Genomic DNA, 16,410 nt, shown 5'->3' with positions numbered 1-16,410 from the left:
TTGTTAAATTAATTTTTGGTAATATTGATTAGGAAAATACTTTTTGACAGCACAATTTTAATTCAAAAAGAAAATTAAAAGTACCAATATAAATAAGATCTTACCAAACCCAATCAATTATGGTGTCACTTTTAAATAAAAATTCAAAATTTGAATATAAATTTGCAATATTGATCACAGGCCCAAACATAATCATCTAGGCCCAAACAGTTTCCTCAAGGGAAAAAAATTTAGTTACAGAAAACCGAACACGCGACTATGGCATAACATAAAAGGTTGAGGTTGTCTTCTCTCTCTTCTCTGTGCTAAACAAACACCAACCTCAGTTGCGGTTAATCGAACCGTTTGATTAGTTGAGGTCATGGCGTTTTGGCACCGAATCGGAAAGGCGAAGCTCAGAACCCTCTGCACTCAATTCCAACGATCTTACATTTATCTTCACCATGCTCCTGCCCCCAAACCCTGCCATATGGACATTCCACGACCGAATTCTGTGTTTCATGCCAGACCTCCAAGCGTTTTCAGTACCGTGAGGTTCTTCGCTGCCCCTGTTCAGGTAATTGTTCACACTTTTTTATTGGCCGAGACTGCCAAAGTTGTTGTCTTTGCTCTGTATTTGGAACTGGGTTGCTCAGTGATGGATCATTTTACTTTAGATCAGGGTTGGTGTTGTGGGGTTCACCTTGGTGGTTGAAGTGGTACCCTTTTGAATTTGATTATATTTTTGCGGGACTTCAGTTTCAGGTAAAGCATAGGAATGAGGAGGATGATCCAAGTGAGCGACGGTTGAATGAGAAAATCAAAGCTCCATATGTCAGGCTTGTTGTGGATGATGGTAAACCTATTATTGCCCATTTGAATTGATGCTGGTTTGGTTGTTTACTTCTGTAATGTTTTAAGAGTAAATATAACATGCAATGTTAATATACAGAATTTTTACACCGTCTTTGAATCATCGGTAGTAATGTTTACTCTTTATCCTCTCAATGATTAATCTGTGGAGTTGCTGTAATGGAAAATTGCTAGAAGTTAAAGCTACCTAGCTATTTTTGCGATAAAGATATTACAGTTGTGCATCATAATGAGATAGCTGTTTTCTCTTGATTAAACTACTGCTACCAAGATAAACTGCAACTGAGCCTAGATCCTTGTTTAGGCTTAAGCTTTACTTGAATTACTTAAATAAACATAAATGAAAATTTGAACTATATTATTATTATTTAATACATGGGGCTTGGAATATCAGCTTTATGTGTTATTTACTTTACGAGTTTCCAATTAAATTTATGAGTTCACGCAGACCATTCAATAGTACCAAGGGTTGAAGCATTGGAACGTGCCAAGGCGCTTAAACTTGATTTAGTTGAGGTAACTGATTATTTTTGTCCTTTCCCTTGTTAAATTGAATGATACTTTTTTTTTTTTTTATATTGTAGTTATTAAGAATTTTTTCAAGAGATACCTGCAAAATAGAGATTTGAGTTAAAGTAGATAACATAATTTCATGAAAAATCATCATTTATTGAAGGATTTATTTATTTATTTTTGTATCCTTATAATCTTTTAAGTCATCCTGTTATGATGGATCTGGACAGTCATTGTAAGATCTAACCTTACATTGGGGCAAAAACAAAAACGTGTGTCTAACATTATGTAGTGATTGATTTCATCATCATGAACAGCACATCCTTAAAAACAGAGATATTTTATGATTAGTGGTAGATAACCTATAGACTCATGTATCAAATTTGTCTATCCATAAAGCATTAAAATTTGCATGAAGAAGGTTGGGAGGTTGGGCTAAGCACATAGAGGATGTTTCCCTTTTGACATTTATTGTATGAGAATTTGTTCATGTGACAGGTTGATAAAAGTGCTAAGCCTCCTGTCTGTAAAATTATGAACTTCAAGCAAGAAATGTATAAGCGACATGTAATGGAAAAGGAGCGTGCTAAAAGCAGGGTACAATATACTATGAATGTTGCTTTTGAAGCTTCTTTGTTGTCATTATTGATATATATTTTGTCATACTCATTTTAATTTGATAGTGGAATGTTCAAACATAGGAGTCTCTGTTAGCAAAAAAGTGAGACTGCATGAGAGTTTACCCTGTTAGAATAAATGTGCCATATTATATGTTCAACATGTTGGCGACATAATTGGATATAAGTAGATAATGTTCAGGTGGAATTTAAATGGGGATTATGGGTATGAAAAGCTCCTAAATCACCACATACTATACAAATTACTATCACATACTTAGTTGTCATCTTTCTATGTCAAAATCAACTTGTTAAGTACGGAATTTACCATCAACAGTTGTATGCTTCTATTTGGAGTGAACTATCATGTCCCTGCTAACTTTGAAAGAATTTGACTCTGCTAGGTCTAGGTAAAAGAATCAGATTACTTGCTGCATATTGACCAGATACTGTAACATCTAACTGAAATTCAAATTCTTCAGAGACTTACTGGAAAACAAAGACTGTAAGAATGTGTTTTTCACACAACAAAATGACCAAGCTGACTGATTGTGCTTTCCTCTCATTATTCCAAATAATAATTATGATGCAGTCAGCTTTCTTATAGCAATGGTTTAAAAACGAAACCATATATAATACTAGGAACTAAAGGTGAATCTTTGCATTTTCAGATCAAAACAAATTTCCAATATTTTATGTACTTTTAATTTTAAAAGTAAAAACATATTTCATAATTAATTAGTGCTTTACTTTTTAATTACTTATAGTAATTAGTTGGTGCAACGGTAATTAGTGCTGGCTTAAAACCATTAAAAATGATTGCTTAACATTTAATTGGACCAACTGAGCAAGAGATTTTTCATGGTTTATTGATTGGTAGAATAAAAGCAGATACGACTGTCTACATTTATCCTCCCAAATCCTCGCTAGAGGAGTCTTGTGCCTGAGTTGCACTTATGTAGTCACTATTCTATTATGCATGTTTAGTGACTTGTGAAAGACAAATATTTATTTAGATCATTAGATGTAATATTCTTATTCTTAATCAGTTTTCTGACAAATGCAGGCTGACAAGACACTACGAAAGGATGTTAAAGAAGTGCGATTTTCTGAAAAAATTGTAAGTCTTTTCTATTTCCTTTTATTTTTCTATATCTTTTAAATGTTTTAGCAAACTACTATTATAAATTAAGTCTAGTAGCATGTTTGTTCTAGAATTATTTACTAGGTCTCCAATTGTGAGCTAGAAGCCCTTGCTTGTTCTGGCAATAGAAAATCCGACTTTCACATTTTCTAATTAAAAGCACATGTCTCGATATAAATCCATGGAACAGATTAATTTGGATACACGTCTCAATTATGTTGTATAGAATTAATTATACCTTATTTTAAATCAAACCTTAGCCAAGGCAATAAATGTTTTGGCCCAACCTTTTGGTATTGATGTTTCAAATGCAATTGAACTGGAATGCATGCTTTATCAGCTGGGCTAAATCTTATTCATTTTCAGCTCCTCTGTACTTGCTTTCTACGAAATAGGCCATGGCTTTTAGCATCTAACTCAAAAAAGTGCCCTGGTGAAGGCAATATGCCATTAAAGTTTCAATTTGTATGAAGAAATGTTGAACCTGCAAGATAGTATGTCTTTACAATTGTTTATATGTGTGTGTGTTGTGGCTAACTATGGTGTCTGGCTTCTGAGTGAGAGTCGTGTTTTACTAACTCATTCTGGAAAAGGAAAATTAGGTGGATTGAAATTTCTGCTGTTGATGTTTTCAGGGAGCACAAGACCTGAAGAACAAAGCAGACATGGTTAGAAAGTTAATGGAGAAGGGTTATCGAGTGAAGGTACTCTCTCTACTGTTTGGTTTTGAATTAGATTTCTATATTGTCTCTACAGTATTCAAGGAACAATGTTGTAATTGTAAGTTAAATATTAATATACTTTTTGTGGGATTAATTTTTGTACGTATGTAGTTGTTATTTATTTCTAATCAATTACATTTCTTTAAAGTACTATTATTATTTTTATTAATAAAAATATATGACACAAGTTATGCAATACATATTATATTAAAAGGAAAATATACATTTAAAATATATAATATGACAATGAAATATGTGTTTCACAAAGTTCAGGTAATGTTCAGGTACTTTTCATAGGGGCTGATGACATATTTGTTAATCATATCCTTTCAGAAAATCACATAGCTTAACATAACAGTATAGCATATTTTAATATTCATTTAAAAAAAACATAATGGATACTGATAGGAGACAAAATCCTTCCTGTTTCTAAACGGATGTATGAGTTACTGTGTCATGTACTGAGTTGGTGAATGATTTTGCAGAAATATGACTATTTTTGTCTATTTAAAACAGTGCAAGGTATCATCAAGCAAAGAAGATCAGGACTTGAAAGCATTATTTTCTCCTTTCATTGATCTGGTTTGATGATTCTTATTTTATTCTGTTTTTTTTCTCTGTCTGAACCATATTTTAAGTTTTTTTTTATACCTTTTCTCTACAAACCCTTCATTCTACATTTTAAAATTCATTTGCAGCTGGGAGATGTGTGCATTGTGGAAAGTGGACCATTTATGGCAAAAAAAGATGCATATATGATCGTCAGACACATTAAGTATGGGGTAGCGAAGAAAAGTGGGAAAAAATTTTCTAATGCAGCAAATATAGAGACTTCAACAGCTAATCCTAGTGATTCTGTTGAATATGAGAATCATGCAGAATCTGGATTTGAAACAGAGGAGGACCCCTCTGATGGCGACAAGCTTCCTGAAAGTTCCCGGTCTGCATTTAGCAGCAATATGAACATGACTTATTCTCCTGACTATCAAACAAATGCTGCTGCAGAATCAGCCTTTCTGTCAAGAAGTAATGATCCTGTATCTCCTCCTGTTTCTGAAAACAGGTATAGGAGAACTAAACCTCAAGGTGAAAATAACGTCCAATCTAATGCACAAGTGCCTCCTGCTGAGACTGAGAATAGGTACAAAAGAGCAGAGCCAAGAAACAGATTTCAGCAAACATCAAATAATATGAACAACTACCAAGGTCCAGGAACAAGAGATGCATTCAGGCCGCCCCCGAATCGGAATTGGCCAAGGCAAGCACCGGGAAATGTTAATTTTGATACCAGAATAGAAAATAACAGGCAAGCTTTCACTCCTCCTGGTTATGGCAATTTTAGAGGTCCAAATGGGGGTATCCCAAAGCATGCTGGTGCTCCCAATAGCCCAAGACCCAGTTATGGCAATTTCAGTGCTTCAAATGATGGCCTCCCCAAGCATCCCAATGCTCCTGATACTCCAAAGACCTTCTAGTTATGGCATTTCTAGTCCTCCAAAATGCCCTCAAACACAAGGTGTATCAAAGTCAATAGCATTCAACAAATAAGGGATGTTAGCAACTCAAATAGAGGAGGGTTGTATCAAGGTTGACCTACATAGGATGATTCATATATTTGAGTACAAATCTGGTGCAGTGACACATTACACTCTTTATAAACATGAAGCAATGGGTGACATCCTTCACCCCACAGTGCTTGCAGCTGTATTTTATTTACCTTAGATGACCCATGAAAAGGTCTATTTGGTGGGAATTTTGCATCATCTGATGTTTGTAGTTTTAGAAGGGAAGAACAATTTTAGATTTGTTTATTTATCTAACGGTGGAGAAGTGGAATTTTTAACTTTCCACTGATCACTGGAAGTTTTGATCTGTTCGACTTTTCATCTATCATTGTTTAATAATCATTTATTCCTATGATCAAAGTTATTAACATATGTATTGATTATTGTAAAAGTTATATCAGTAGTGATTTTTAATTGATTAATAATTTAACAATCTTTATATTAAAAGTAATCTCAGTATCTTTTCAACAATACTTTTATTGTATAAATTTGTAGTCCCGTCAATTTAAATCAACAGTGAAGATTTGTCTATACAAATGTTTTTATTTTTGCGTAATTAGTTCCAAAATTATTGATTCACTTTAGCTTTATTTTTAACAGAAATTTATGAAAACTTTTAAAATAAAATTGTGAAATTATTATTATATATATCCAGTTTAACAAATATGTTAAATAGTATTAAAAGATGGTTTAGTTACCGTATATTAACAGAATATTTTGTTCAATATGATTGGTTATATGATATATAAATATTATAAATATAACAAATTATATAGTTAATCTGGTTAAATAATATATAATTGTTATCACCATACCTCGTTAATGGTTAAATAATATATAATTGTTATCGTCATACCTCCATAAATATATGTAGTATTTTTCACGAAGAACTATCACATTCTCGTACTCACCATTCTATTTTTATAAATTGTAAAATTCTCTTTAGAGAATCTTTCTTTTACATATCCTATCACCTGTCTAAAGGTTTATGTTCTGAATTCCGTAAGAACAATTATAAATTCACAAAATTAAATTTCAAAATTCACATATTACTCCTTACAATATTTACGTGATAGTTAAATAAATTTGAACCAGTAATAAATAATGTATTAGAGAATTTATTATCTTGTGAAATACCATAAAAAATGAGGATTGAATGAGTAGTGGAAAGGGGAGTGCGAGAAGTAATTCCCTTGCTGGGCTCCAGGAAGTAGGAGCTGAACAGAACTGGCTATTCGAAAGCCCGTTCTTTAACGGTTCAAACTCCGTCCATAATGAGAATAATAATAAATAGCTAATTAAAATTAGTAGAAAATAATAGTGCTATGCTAATAGATGTGTATTAAGCAGCCTAAGTATAACTGTAAAACTGCATATGCCACCCTATATTTCGATTGTGATTGGAAGAGAGAATGAGGGAAGGTTTTGAGTTTGATAATGGCAAATGATAACTCGCTGCAACTAGAGAGCTATTAAAGAGTGTTTGTCTGCTTTCTCCTTTGCTGTGTTCGAAGCTCAGTTTTCAGATTTCGCCAGGCAAACCCTAACGCTTCCAATTTCGCTCAATAGGGTTATTTATTATTATTAATCTTATTTTTTATCATTCGCTTTTCCAATTAGGTTTCCATTCAGTTGTTATGCATTCTCACCAATGATTCCACACCATTAATTTAATTAGTTTTGCAGGTTTTGACCAAAAGGAGCTGTATAATAAACTATTGGAATTTGATTAGTAGAGTTACGATGGATTTTGACGAGTATGAATATTTAGAGAAAACAGTTGAAAATGCTGAAGTTAAGAAGGAGAAGCATAGGGCTAATGGTAGTGATAGAAGTGTGAAGTCTGAAGAGAGAGGGCATGGTCGGAGTATCAAGCATAAGAGTGGTGAGAAGGATGACGACGACGTTGAATTTCATTCCAGGCATTCAAAATCTGGAGATGATTCCCGCCATTATGAGAGGAAGAGAGAAAGAGGCTCCTCTCGGCACGGTTTGCAGTACAGAGATGGAGTGAAGGAGAAAGATCAGCACAGAAGCTCTGGGGGCAGTAAGGATAGGAAGAGGGATAGAGACAGAGATCATGAGAACAAGGATGGGAAGAGAGGTAGGGAAAGAGAGATAGATCGCGAGCGCGACCAAGAAAGGGATAGAAGGGACCGAGGAAGTGAGAGTGAACAAGAACACCGCAGCAGAAGTAGATCCGAAAGGCATCGGAGTGATCCGGAAGACAGAGACAGAGAAACAATTCTTGATAAAGACAGAGAAATAAGCCGGGATAAGGATTTCAGAGACAGAGAAAGGGTGAGGGAAACGAGGGAACGGGTTAGAGAAAGCAGGTATTCTTTCACATTAAAGTTTTATTCATTTTAGCTGCTGTGGTAGATTATCCATAATTTTGTCTGTGATAGTTATCTAGCTACCCTAGATTTTTGTTTCCTATTGACTTCTTACATCCATTGTGAACAGGGATTGTGCATATAATAATTTCTTTTCTGCTTCATCTCTTCTAGAGAGTTAACCTGCTCTGTCTGACGGGCATGCAGTGTGATATATACGTAAACAGTATTGCCCGTTTTCCCTTTCGCAGAGCATTGGATATGAAAAGGATGCAGAAATGCCACTGACAGCCACTTAATTAATGACCAGAGTATGTTTGGACAGACTTTTTCATAAGGACTACTAGGAGAGAAAAATATGAAGAAAAAAATGAAATTGACTTCTCCAAATTCTTATTTTTACCTTGTACATAGGATAATTAACTTACGGAGAAGTCAATTTCATTTTTCTCTCCTAGAAATCCTTGTGGAGAAGCTCGTTCAAATAGATCCTAAAATTCCTTTGTCTTTCTGTATAAAATCCCATATTGAAGATAGATGTATGCACCCTTGAAACTCCTTCACCTTCGTCATATTCATTGCCAAAATGTGATTCCTAAATTTCGTGTCTGTAAATAAGACATGAACAATTTGTAGGTAGGGACTATGTTTAATATCAATCTTGGATAAGTTATTCTTTTAATCTGCAATTTTAGATATCTCGAGAAGTAGTAGATATAGAAACAGTAACATTTTCCACTTCTGCTTTTAATCCGTTAATTCCCGCATACTCTTTGTGATATTACATGATCAGGTACTGCTATATAGAACACAGACACACTTCTTTAATAGCTTAAACTTTTAGGTAGATTGTTAATTCAATTTGGGAGTGTAGGACAGTCGCATTAGGAGGTTCGTGGCCTTGAAATTATCTATAAGCGATTTTAATGTCTGGTAACAGAATACAATATACAAGTTGTTTCTGGGTCCTAGATAAATCATAATAAGCTTTCCAGGTCTACTTGCTTGTTAACAAATTCTTTCATTTACTTCCTTTCTTCTATTCATTTATTTTATCATATTCACAATCCTTATAGTCGATGATATAATTATGCTTACAGTAATAGGTTTGTTGAGTCATTGATTAGATTTAGTATGGTGAATTTAATAGGCTGGGGTAATTGTGCCAAGATCAAGACTTTGGTATTTGGGTGAATCTTATTTAATTTTTAGTTTGGTTTGAACCCATTTTATGCACCTTAAGTTATGCAAATTCATATATATTCCCATATGTAGTATAGTTCTGTTAATCTTAAATGATCAGAAATGTGTTATCCTCTTGGCTATGAAGTTTAATCACCTACTCGTTTTTATAAATGGTATTTATTTTTTGTCCTTCTTTACTTGACATCATTGCTATTTGCATTTGATGCTCATGAGTTTGTCTTTGTTTGTGAAATAGGTTATTTTCTTGTCTCTCATCTCTAATTCGAGGATCGTTGTAGGTTTGTTTTACTGTTTGTATTGATTATAATATCTAAACTGGATTTGAGAATGGTGGTTTTTTAGTTGCATATAGTTTAGTTGTGCTGTTTAACAGCATTATAGCTTCTGACTATTGAATGTTAGATTCTAGGAACACGTGGATATGGTATAAAGGTCATCAAATGATCTTTGCCGAGGTACTGGAGCCTTAGGTCATTGGTTTCGAAAGTTTTCCCCTCCCGGAATCTATTTGAAAGTATGCATTGCAACCATTCATTGTTTGAATGGTTGTTGTAGTGGCGGTGATGCCATGCTGTTTATAATCCTTCCTTCTTGAAATTAGTTGCTTAATTGGATTTATTCTGTTGCAGAAATGCTGGTGATGGAGTAATGGGCAATGCTTAAGAGAAGCAATTCATCTTCTGATGCCTGTGGACAAAACCAATGTTCATTTGGCTACATGTTGATCACAGTTTTTGTCACTGCATGTATTAGATTGGTCACTGTGATTAATTGCGGGAAATATTAGATTTAGAAAGTTCTGCAATTCATAGCTTTAAAATAGCAGATAAAGTCCCTAAAACTGGTTTAAAATCTACCATCACATAGAGTCCAGCAATTCTGTTGTTCATGTCCAGAACTGGGTGCTCCATTGCAACATTAATTTTTTTGTTCACATAACAGGCATCTTGCTTTGATCAATGTGATTAAAGGCCTTTATGTTTTATATTGTTGGATTCTATTGATTTACCGGTTGCATGGCTAGGATGGTTTTTTTGTGTACTCTGCTGTCCTATTTCTGTTGATTCTTTCCTTCTGTTCAATCACATCACTAGCAATGTCCTATATAAAACTAGATTTTGTGTATTATAAAGGTTGTATTCACTTTATGCTTATGGTTCTTTTACTCGGTATATATAAGCTGTTAACAAGTTTCAACTTAATGCAATTAGGTCCCTCACTCTCTCGTACTGCCATCAATCCAAGTTGGTGATGCTGTTTCAATATAAGATTTTGTTTTATTTATAGAAGGTACAAAATCTCGTGTTAATAGCAATTGGATGACATTCATTCCCCTTTAATTACCGTTTCCATCAATCCACGGGTTTGATTCTTTTTTAGTTCAAGAATTAAAAGTCATAAATTAAAACCTGTTACATGGGGATTTCATGTTAACTTAATTTAGTTCCCTGCAGGCCTGTGTTCACGTGGATTTGGGCTTTATACATGTAAAGACCATTTGCTGCCATGTTGCGAATTTAAGGAACATGGAAATTTTGTGTTGGGAAATATGGTTTATGCAATAGTTTGTTAAATAGATGTTATCGTTATTTTCAAATCTGAACTGCTATAAAGAGATTGCTTGCATTCCAACAACTTGGGCTATAATTTTGTGCTTTGATTATGTTGTAGGCGACATAAAGAGAAAAAGGAAGAAGCAACACAACCTGATCCTGATCCTGAAAGAGATCAAAGAACTGTGTTCGCCTATCAGGTATTCGAAATACAGCTGGAATGCAATCACGTGATCTGTTTCTTATACTTCATTAATTGCCAGATCTAATCTTCAAAACATTTTCACAGATTTCTCTGAAAGCTGATGAAAGAGATGTATACGAGTTCTTCTCAAGGGCTGGCAAGGTCATACTATATTGCACTTTGTTTGCTAACAAAAAAATTGCTTTCCTATGCTATGGTAGCTGGCTTTGATTTTGTAGTTCAATACATGAAAGTGAATTCTGGAACAATTATTGAAAAACTGTTTGTTTCCTTTTGGCATTTTTATTGTAATAGATCCTTGTCTCCCTTAAATAATGTAAGAGAATAAACAAGAGATTGCCAGATAAAAATAAATCTCAGAAGCTTGTAATGCATTTCTCTGACAGAGTTTCAGAAGCAAATCTATTCTTGTTAAGACATGAATTTGTTTTAATTGCTTAATAGTGTAATGAATTTTGCACATCGGTAAATCCTATTGTATCTCATGTTAAGGAAATGTGAACTGCAATACTGACGTCAAATTACATTCAAATGATGTGTCACCTTATTACTTACTGATAGTGTATAGTTTTACATTGTTAGCTGTACCAAATTAAAACTTGTACCTTTTCGAAGTGTGTCTTGTTTTTTCCAACCCCCTCCCCCGTCCTTCCATTTTTCTTTATTCTTCTTTGCAAAAGTTGGAGTTTTTGGACCTATTTTTCATTGACATATCTAGTTTACTATTTCAAGGTACGGGATGTTCGCTTGATTATGGACCGGAATTCTAGGCGTTCTAAGGGTGTTGGGTAAGCACAAGACAACTGTGATCTGAACTAAATTAACTTTGTACCTTTTATTTATGCATGAAAAAAGCAACATCAAAAGGCTGTTGGAAGGAGAGTTAGCAACTTGCACCTAAATTAATCTTGTATGAATTCTGTGAACATTAACTTAGGATTGAACGAATATAAGACCTGATATTTTGTGAAGAAAATGTAAAATTAAAACTTGTTGTCATTACATGCACATATTCGACGTGAGTATTAGAGAATCTAACCCAACTTTTCAATCTTACAGGGCTCATTGTGTTGTGGACGGTGACAAATTTATGCCAAGATTCTATTAATTAGGGATATCTTTATTTTTATTTTATCAATTAGGATAATTGTTAAGGATATCTTTGTAGTCATTTTAAGGACAGACTTGATTGAAATTTTGTGAGTGAGAATTTTATTTTTTCAGAAAAGCTTGTATTAGTAGTTTAGAAGTGCTCTCTTATGGTTGAGTGTGCTTCTCACTTCCCTGTAGGTCAGTAGAAGGAGTCTTTAGACTCTACACCAGTGTCTTAATCTTTTACAAAGGTCCATAACACAGTGATGGTCTAAATTAACTCCTTTAATGTTCTTACCTAATGTTCTCCCGCATATGTACGTATGCACGCATACGTGTATGTATAAAGGTATATCTGTGATAGAACTTGTTTGAATCCAAAGAAAATAATGATTTTTATTGATGAACCCTAGATCCTGAATGCTGTGGCACTGTGGTAGCAGCCTCAAAATAGGGTTAGCGGATACAAAACTGATTTATAAGTAGAATTCTCTCTCAATCTCGCCTCTTGATTTACATGTATTAAGTTTTGTTTATTTTACTATCTCAGTCTTGCCCGCTAACCTAATCCAGGTAAACTCCCTCACTAATACACATCTAACTGACTATAAACAGGTATCTATCAATCTGATGCCTAAAGGTATAAGTCTCTACCATGATAACGATCCTTGTTATTTTCCGTTTCATGATGTATATAGACCGGGGTGTGTATTTACATTATAATGTGACCAGTCAATAATTACAATCATTACAATCATTTTGTCAATTGTTGTAAGTGAAAACGATTAATAATCATAAAAAATTATATATTTAAGGTAGACAGTGTAAACCTCATCTTTATTGGATTTGTATATGACTATGTACTGCTTTCTCTTATGCAGGTATATTGAGTTTTATGATGCCATGTCTGTCCCAATGGCAATAGCTCTTTCAGGCCAACCTGTCCTAGGTCAACCAGTGATGGTGAAGCCGTCAGAAGCAGAAAAGAATTTGGTTCAGTCCACAACATCTGTTGCTGGTGGATCCACTGGACTTATAGGTCCGTATTCTGGAGGAGCAAGAAGGCTCTATGTTGGAAATCTGCATATCAGTATGAGTGAAGCTGATATTCGCAAGGTGATCACTTGTTTATTTTGACCTTGGAAAATTATTGGTGCATTTTTTGAATGAGATTCTAGAACTGGTTGACTTAAAAGGGTCTTCATCCTATGATGCAATGCAAGAGTTGAATGAGATTACTCCCTGAACTGATAAATTATCTCCTCCTTCTCTTTTGCTCGTGCCTCTTCTTTTCCTCATGTTACATTTCTTTCTGATTACTTGAAAGTCAATATTTTGCTTTCGATACCAGTTTGATAATAGTGTACATTCCAATCGATTGTATTATTCTTTTAAACTCCTTTGTTAAATTGTATAGGTATTTGAAGCATTTGGTCAGGTTGAGCTAGTCCAGCTGCCTCTCGATGAAAGTGGGCACTGCAAAGGTTTTGGCTTTGTACAGGTGAATTTTGTATCTAGTAGCAATAATTGGGCAATTGCTCACTCTACATGGAAACTTTTAATGAATTTAAACCAAGGTAGAACCTCCCTATGGACCCACTGGAGTCATGATCTACTTGTGAATGAAGTTGCTACTGGGTTCTGATGTTATCATACTACTAGCTTTATCATAATACTTTTTGCAAGCTGTACTTTTTCCAACTATGTAGGTTAACTAAACTTTTTATTGTAGTTTGCACGCCTTGAAGATGCCAGAAATGCTCAGAGCTTGAATGGTCAATTAGAGATTGGTGGTCGAACAATCAAGGTACTGTTGAATTGTTCATAAATTTAAGTTTGGTAAACCTTCTTTTACTAAAATTAGGCTTTATAAGTTTGGGTCCTATTAAATTTTATAAAATGTGAATAGTGGAAATGTCTTAATGAGAAGTCAGCTTATGGACTACTTTTAATTTGTATCTCGATCTTGTGCTATATCTAACTGAGTGCATAGACTGTGTGTAGCAAACTAGTTGAGTAGTCATGCATTCTGATTCTTGCCGTTAGGTTGCTTAACTGATGGAGTCTTGATTGAACCCTTATACCTTTTATATTCTAAGTTGCTATCCGGACCAGTTTCTTGGAAAGAATTTGTTTTTCCAGTTAGTGAATCTTGCAGATGATTTTATTTTACTTTTAGGGTAGGCAGAATCTTGTAGTTTGTACTCATTTTTGTTACCTCGGGCAAGGATAATAATGTATTATTGTACTAGAATAGTGTTAAAAGTAAAACAGGAACCGGAAAGGAATGTATATCTTTGTGGTTGTTTGTTTTTCATTTGAACTTGAGTTTATTTATCTGTATGTAAACTTTCAGTTGCTGTTACTGATCAATCTGGAATGAATTAGGTATCGGCTGTTACTGATCAATCTGGAATGCTAGAGGCTGGAGGAAATACTGGTGATTTTGATGATGATGATGAAGGAGGTGGCTTGGTAAGTAATCTATGAAAATTGGTTATGAACTATTGAAATTTTACTAATTACACATCGCCCTGATGTTTTGAAATCCAACATGGAACTCCATTATGCAGTCTAAGTTGAAGCAGTCACATTCATAACAGATTAATCACATTCAAGTGGTGTGGTTATACTGTAATTGAATTTGGGTGATCTACTATTTTTTGCTGGGGTAATGTAAACTTTATTTGAAATATATATATAGGAACCTGAACGATTATTCTGAGGATTATTATTTGGGAACTAGTGCTAGCTAAATACTTCACATGTTTTAAACCTGAAAGATTGGCTGTTCATGTTCTGAAATCTGAATATTGGAAGATTGGATTATTTTTGTGCAGCGTTTTTTAATCTTAGTAATTTCGAAAATTATATTATCAAATGGTCTGCTATCAGTGATTACTAGGTTTGAATTTAGACCCTGCTTTCTTCAGCAGATTATATTAATATAATGCTTTGAATTGAAGTATATCGAAATTTTCTTTTGCACCTGAAAGAAGTCTCCTCTCCCTATTTCTTTTGACATATACAGAATTACAATGGTATTGGTATTCAATAAACCACAATCGATGTGAAGTATTATCTTAACCAAAATATTCATTTCTGTCTGAAAACTTGTATTAACTGGTTCTTTTTTCTTTTTTTTTTAATTTTATTTGTTGATTATAACAGAATTTAACTCGTGCTAATTGTAATAGAAGCCATACTGTTTTAGCTGACCATTCTGAAATTTCAGTCATTGAATGCATGTTCTCGAGCAATACTAATGCAGAAGTTGGATCGTAGTGGCACTGCATCAAGGTTTGTCCCCTGCCATTTTGGCTTTTCACATGTCAAGATCAATATGAATAATCACTATCTCACTCGTGCATTTCTTGACAGCATGGTTGGTTCCCTGGGTAATTCTATTGTCAACAACACAGGTCTTAATCTACCAGCAACAGGAAACATACTTGCAGCTGTGCCCGCGGGTTCTCCCCTTTCTTCTATTCCTGCAGTATCTGGGTTGTCAGGTGGAGGTCTCCAAATTCCCACGGCTACAATTCCTACTATTGATACAATCGGTGTTCCAAGTGAATGCTTAATGTTAAAGAACATGTTTGATCCCAAGGACGAGGTGGTTAAATTGCATCTATACTTCGTATAATTTTTCATCATTTTTTGTCTAATAATATTACCGGCTTGATGTGCTGTAGACTGAACCTGATTTTGATTTGGATATTAAAGAAGATGTTGAAGCAGAATGCTCTAAGTTTGGGACGTTAAAACATATATATGTTGATAAGTGAGTAAACTAGTGATCATTGTGCTCATCATTTAATTATGAGACTACAAGTTTGTGGCGTTTTCATGTATTTATTATTTTAATGATCATCAGGAAGAGTGCTGGTTTTGTCTACTTACGTTTTGAAGATACCCAATCTGCAATAAGTGCTCAGCGGTCCTTGCACGGACGATGGTTTGCTGGGAAGATGATCACAGCGAGCTTCATGGTACATTTCATGGCCTTTATTTCTCTTTTTTATTTTTTGAATATCCACAAAATTGATGAACATCTTTTCCTGAACGAAAATATATTAAATCCTGTTTATGCTGGCAGGTGCCTCAGTCATACGAAGATAAATTCCCGGACAGCAGATAAACTGATGAATTGTTGCATGATGCGAAATCTCGTGGCCGAAATAATCATCTTCAGAATTATATAACGGCTTTTACTTGTCTTGGATTGGCTAAAAGGAGCTGTTTATAAAACTCGCATAAATTTTTTGGGGGTGTTTTTTATAAGAGTCTGTTACAGTAATACTGTTGTGGCTGGGAAGTGGTATTGATTGGAACAAAGGTTTTGTGATGATGCTACAAACATTGATGTAATTCAACTTAGGCTGTTGCCAATCACAGTTTTGATGTATCCTCACTTTCTTTGTGGATCCATTGGTATAAGCCTGAGAGGAAACCCCCATAATCTGTTGGTCAACATGTTTCGGTCACTAGTGCATTTTTCTACCTAGTGTCTATTCTATATTTTTATTTTTTTTACTTTCCTCTGTTTCCACTAAAAAAGAATAACAAGGGCAACAAAAGTTTAACAAATATTTTAAAGGTACA

At 34.3% G+C, this 16,410-nt stretch overlaps 2 protein-coding genes across 7 annotated transcripts; both read left to right on the top strand.

The window, feature by feature from the left end:
- The first annotated feature begins 249 nt into the window (after nucleotides 1-249).
- Nucleotides 250-5,785, top strand: LOC124847189 (translation initiation factor 3 (IF-3) family protein). Of its 2 annotated transcripts, XM_047324622.2 has the most exons (8): nucleotides 251-556; nucleotides 739-835; nucleotides 1,301-1,368; nucleotides 1,864-1,962; nucleotides 3,049-3,102; nucleotides 3,762-3,830; nucleotides 4,365-4,430; nucleotides 4,547-5,785. In XM_047324622.2, exons 1-8 carry the CDS (start codon nucleotides 362-364, stop codon nucleotides 5,321-5,323), a joined length of 1,425 nt encoding a protein of 474 aa, XP_047180578.1. In that variant the 5' UTR covers nucleotides 251-361; the 3' UTR covers nucleotides 5,324-5,785. The 2 variants fall into 2 exon arrangements, with proteins under 2 accessions (XP_047180580.1, XP_047180578.1); XM_047324624.2 differs by lacking the exon at nucleotides 1,864-1,962 and having other exon boundaries at nucleotides 250-556.
- Nucleotides 5,786-6,754: 969 nt separating this feature from the next.
- LOC124847186 (Splicing factor, CC1-like protein) lies at nucleotides 6,755-16,308 on the top strand. Of its 5 annotated transcripts, XM_088097370.1 has the most exons (15): nucleotides 6,755-6,983; nucleotides 7,100-7,749; nucleotides 10,410-10,442; nucleotides 10,627-10,708; nucleotides 10,798-10,854; nucleotides 11,446-11,501; nucleotides 12,687-12,921; nucleotides 13,223-13,306; nucleotides 13,538-13,612; nucleotides 14,194-14,280; nucleotides 15,041-15,105; nucleotides 15,187-15,421; nucleotides 15,501-15,589; nucleotides 15,683-15,797; nucleotides 15,905-16,308. In XM_088097370.1, exons 2-15 carry the CDS (start codon nucleotides 7,157-7,159, stop codon nucleotides 15,944-15,946), a joined length of 1,848 nt encoding a protein of 615 aa, XP_087953496.1. In that variant the 5' UTR covers nucleotides 6,755-6,983; nucleotides 7,100-7,156; the 3' UTR covers nucleotides 15,947-16,308. The 5 variants fall into 5 exon arrangements, with proteins under 5 accessions (XP_087953496.1, XP_047180569.1, XP_047180567.1 ...); XM_047324613.2 differs by lacking the exon at nucleotides 10,410-10,442 and having other exon boundaries at nucleotides 6,756-6,949; XM_047324611.2 differs by lacking the exon at nucleotides 10,410-10,442 and having other exon boundaries at nucleotides 6,756-6,983.
- The last annotated feature ends 102 nt before the right edge of the window (nucleotides 16,309-16,410 follow it).

The sequence above is a fragment of the Vigna umbellata genome, chromosome 8, assembly GCF_029865625.1.
Source record: "Vigna umbellata cultivar VRB3 chromosome 8, Vumbellata_1.0, whole genome shotgun sequence".
Taxonomy (NCBI): domain Eukaryota; kingdom Viridiplantae; phylum Streptophyta; class Magnoliopsida; order Fabales; family Fabaceae; genus Vigna; species Vigna umbellata.
The sequence above is the reverse complement of the archived record's forward strand: the minus strand, read 5'-3'. Positions and strand labels throughout refer to the sequence as shown.

Bases quoted from the DNA above. Each gene is read 5' to 3' on its own strand.
- LOC124847189 (XM_047324622.2), top strand. From the start codon at position 362: ATGGCGTTTTGGCACCGAATCGGAAAGGCGAAGCTCAGAACCCTCTGC. The intron at 836-1,300 runs GTAAACCTATTA...GAGTTCACGCAG, and splicing joins CAGGCTTGTTGTGGATGATG to ACCATTCAATAGTACCAAGG. The intron at 1,369-1,863 runs GTAACTGATTAT...TTCATGTGACAG, and splicing joins TTAAACTTGATTTAGTTGAG to GTTGATAAAAGTGCTAAGCC.
- LOC124847186 (XM_088097370.1), top strand. From the start codon at position 7,157: ATGGATTTTGACGAGTATGAATATTTAGAGAAAACAGTTGAAAATGCT. The intron at 13,307-13,537 runs GTGAATTTTGTA...TTTTTATTGTAG, and splicing joins AAGGTTTTGGCTTTGTACAG to TTTGCACGCCTTGAAGATGC. The intron at 14,281-15,040 runs GTAAGTAATCTA...CTGAAATTTCAG, and splicing joins ATGATGAAGGAGGTGGCTTG to TCATTGAATGCATGTTCTCG.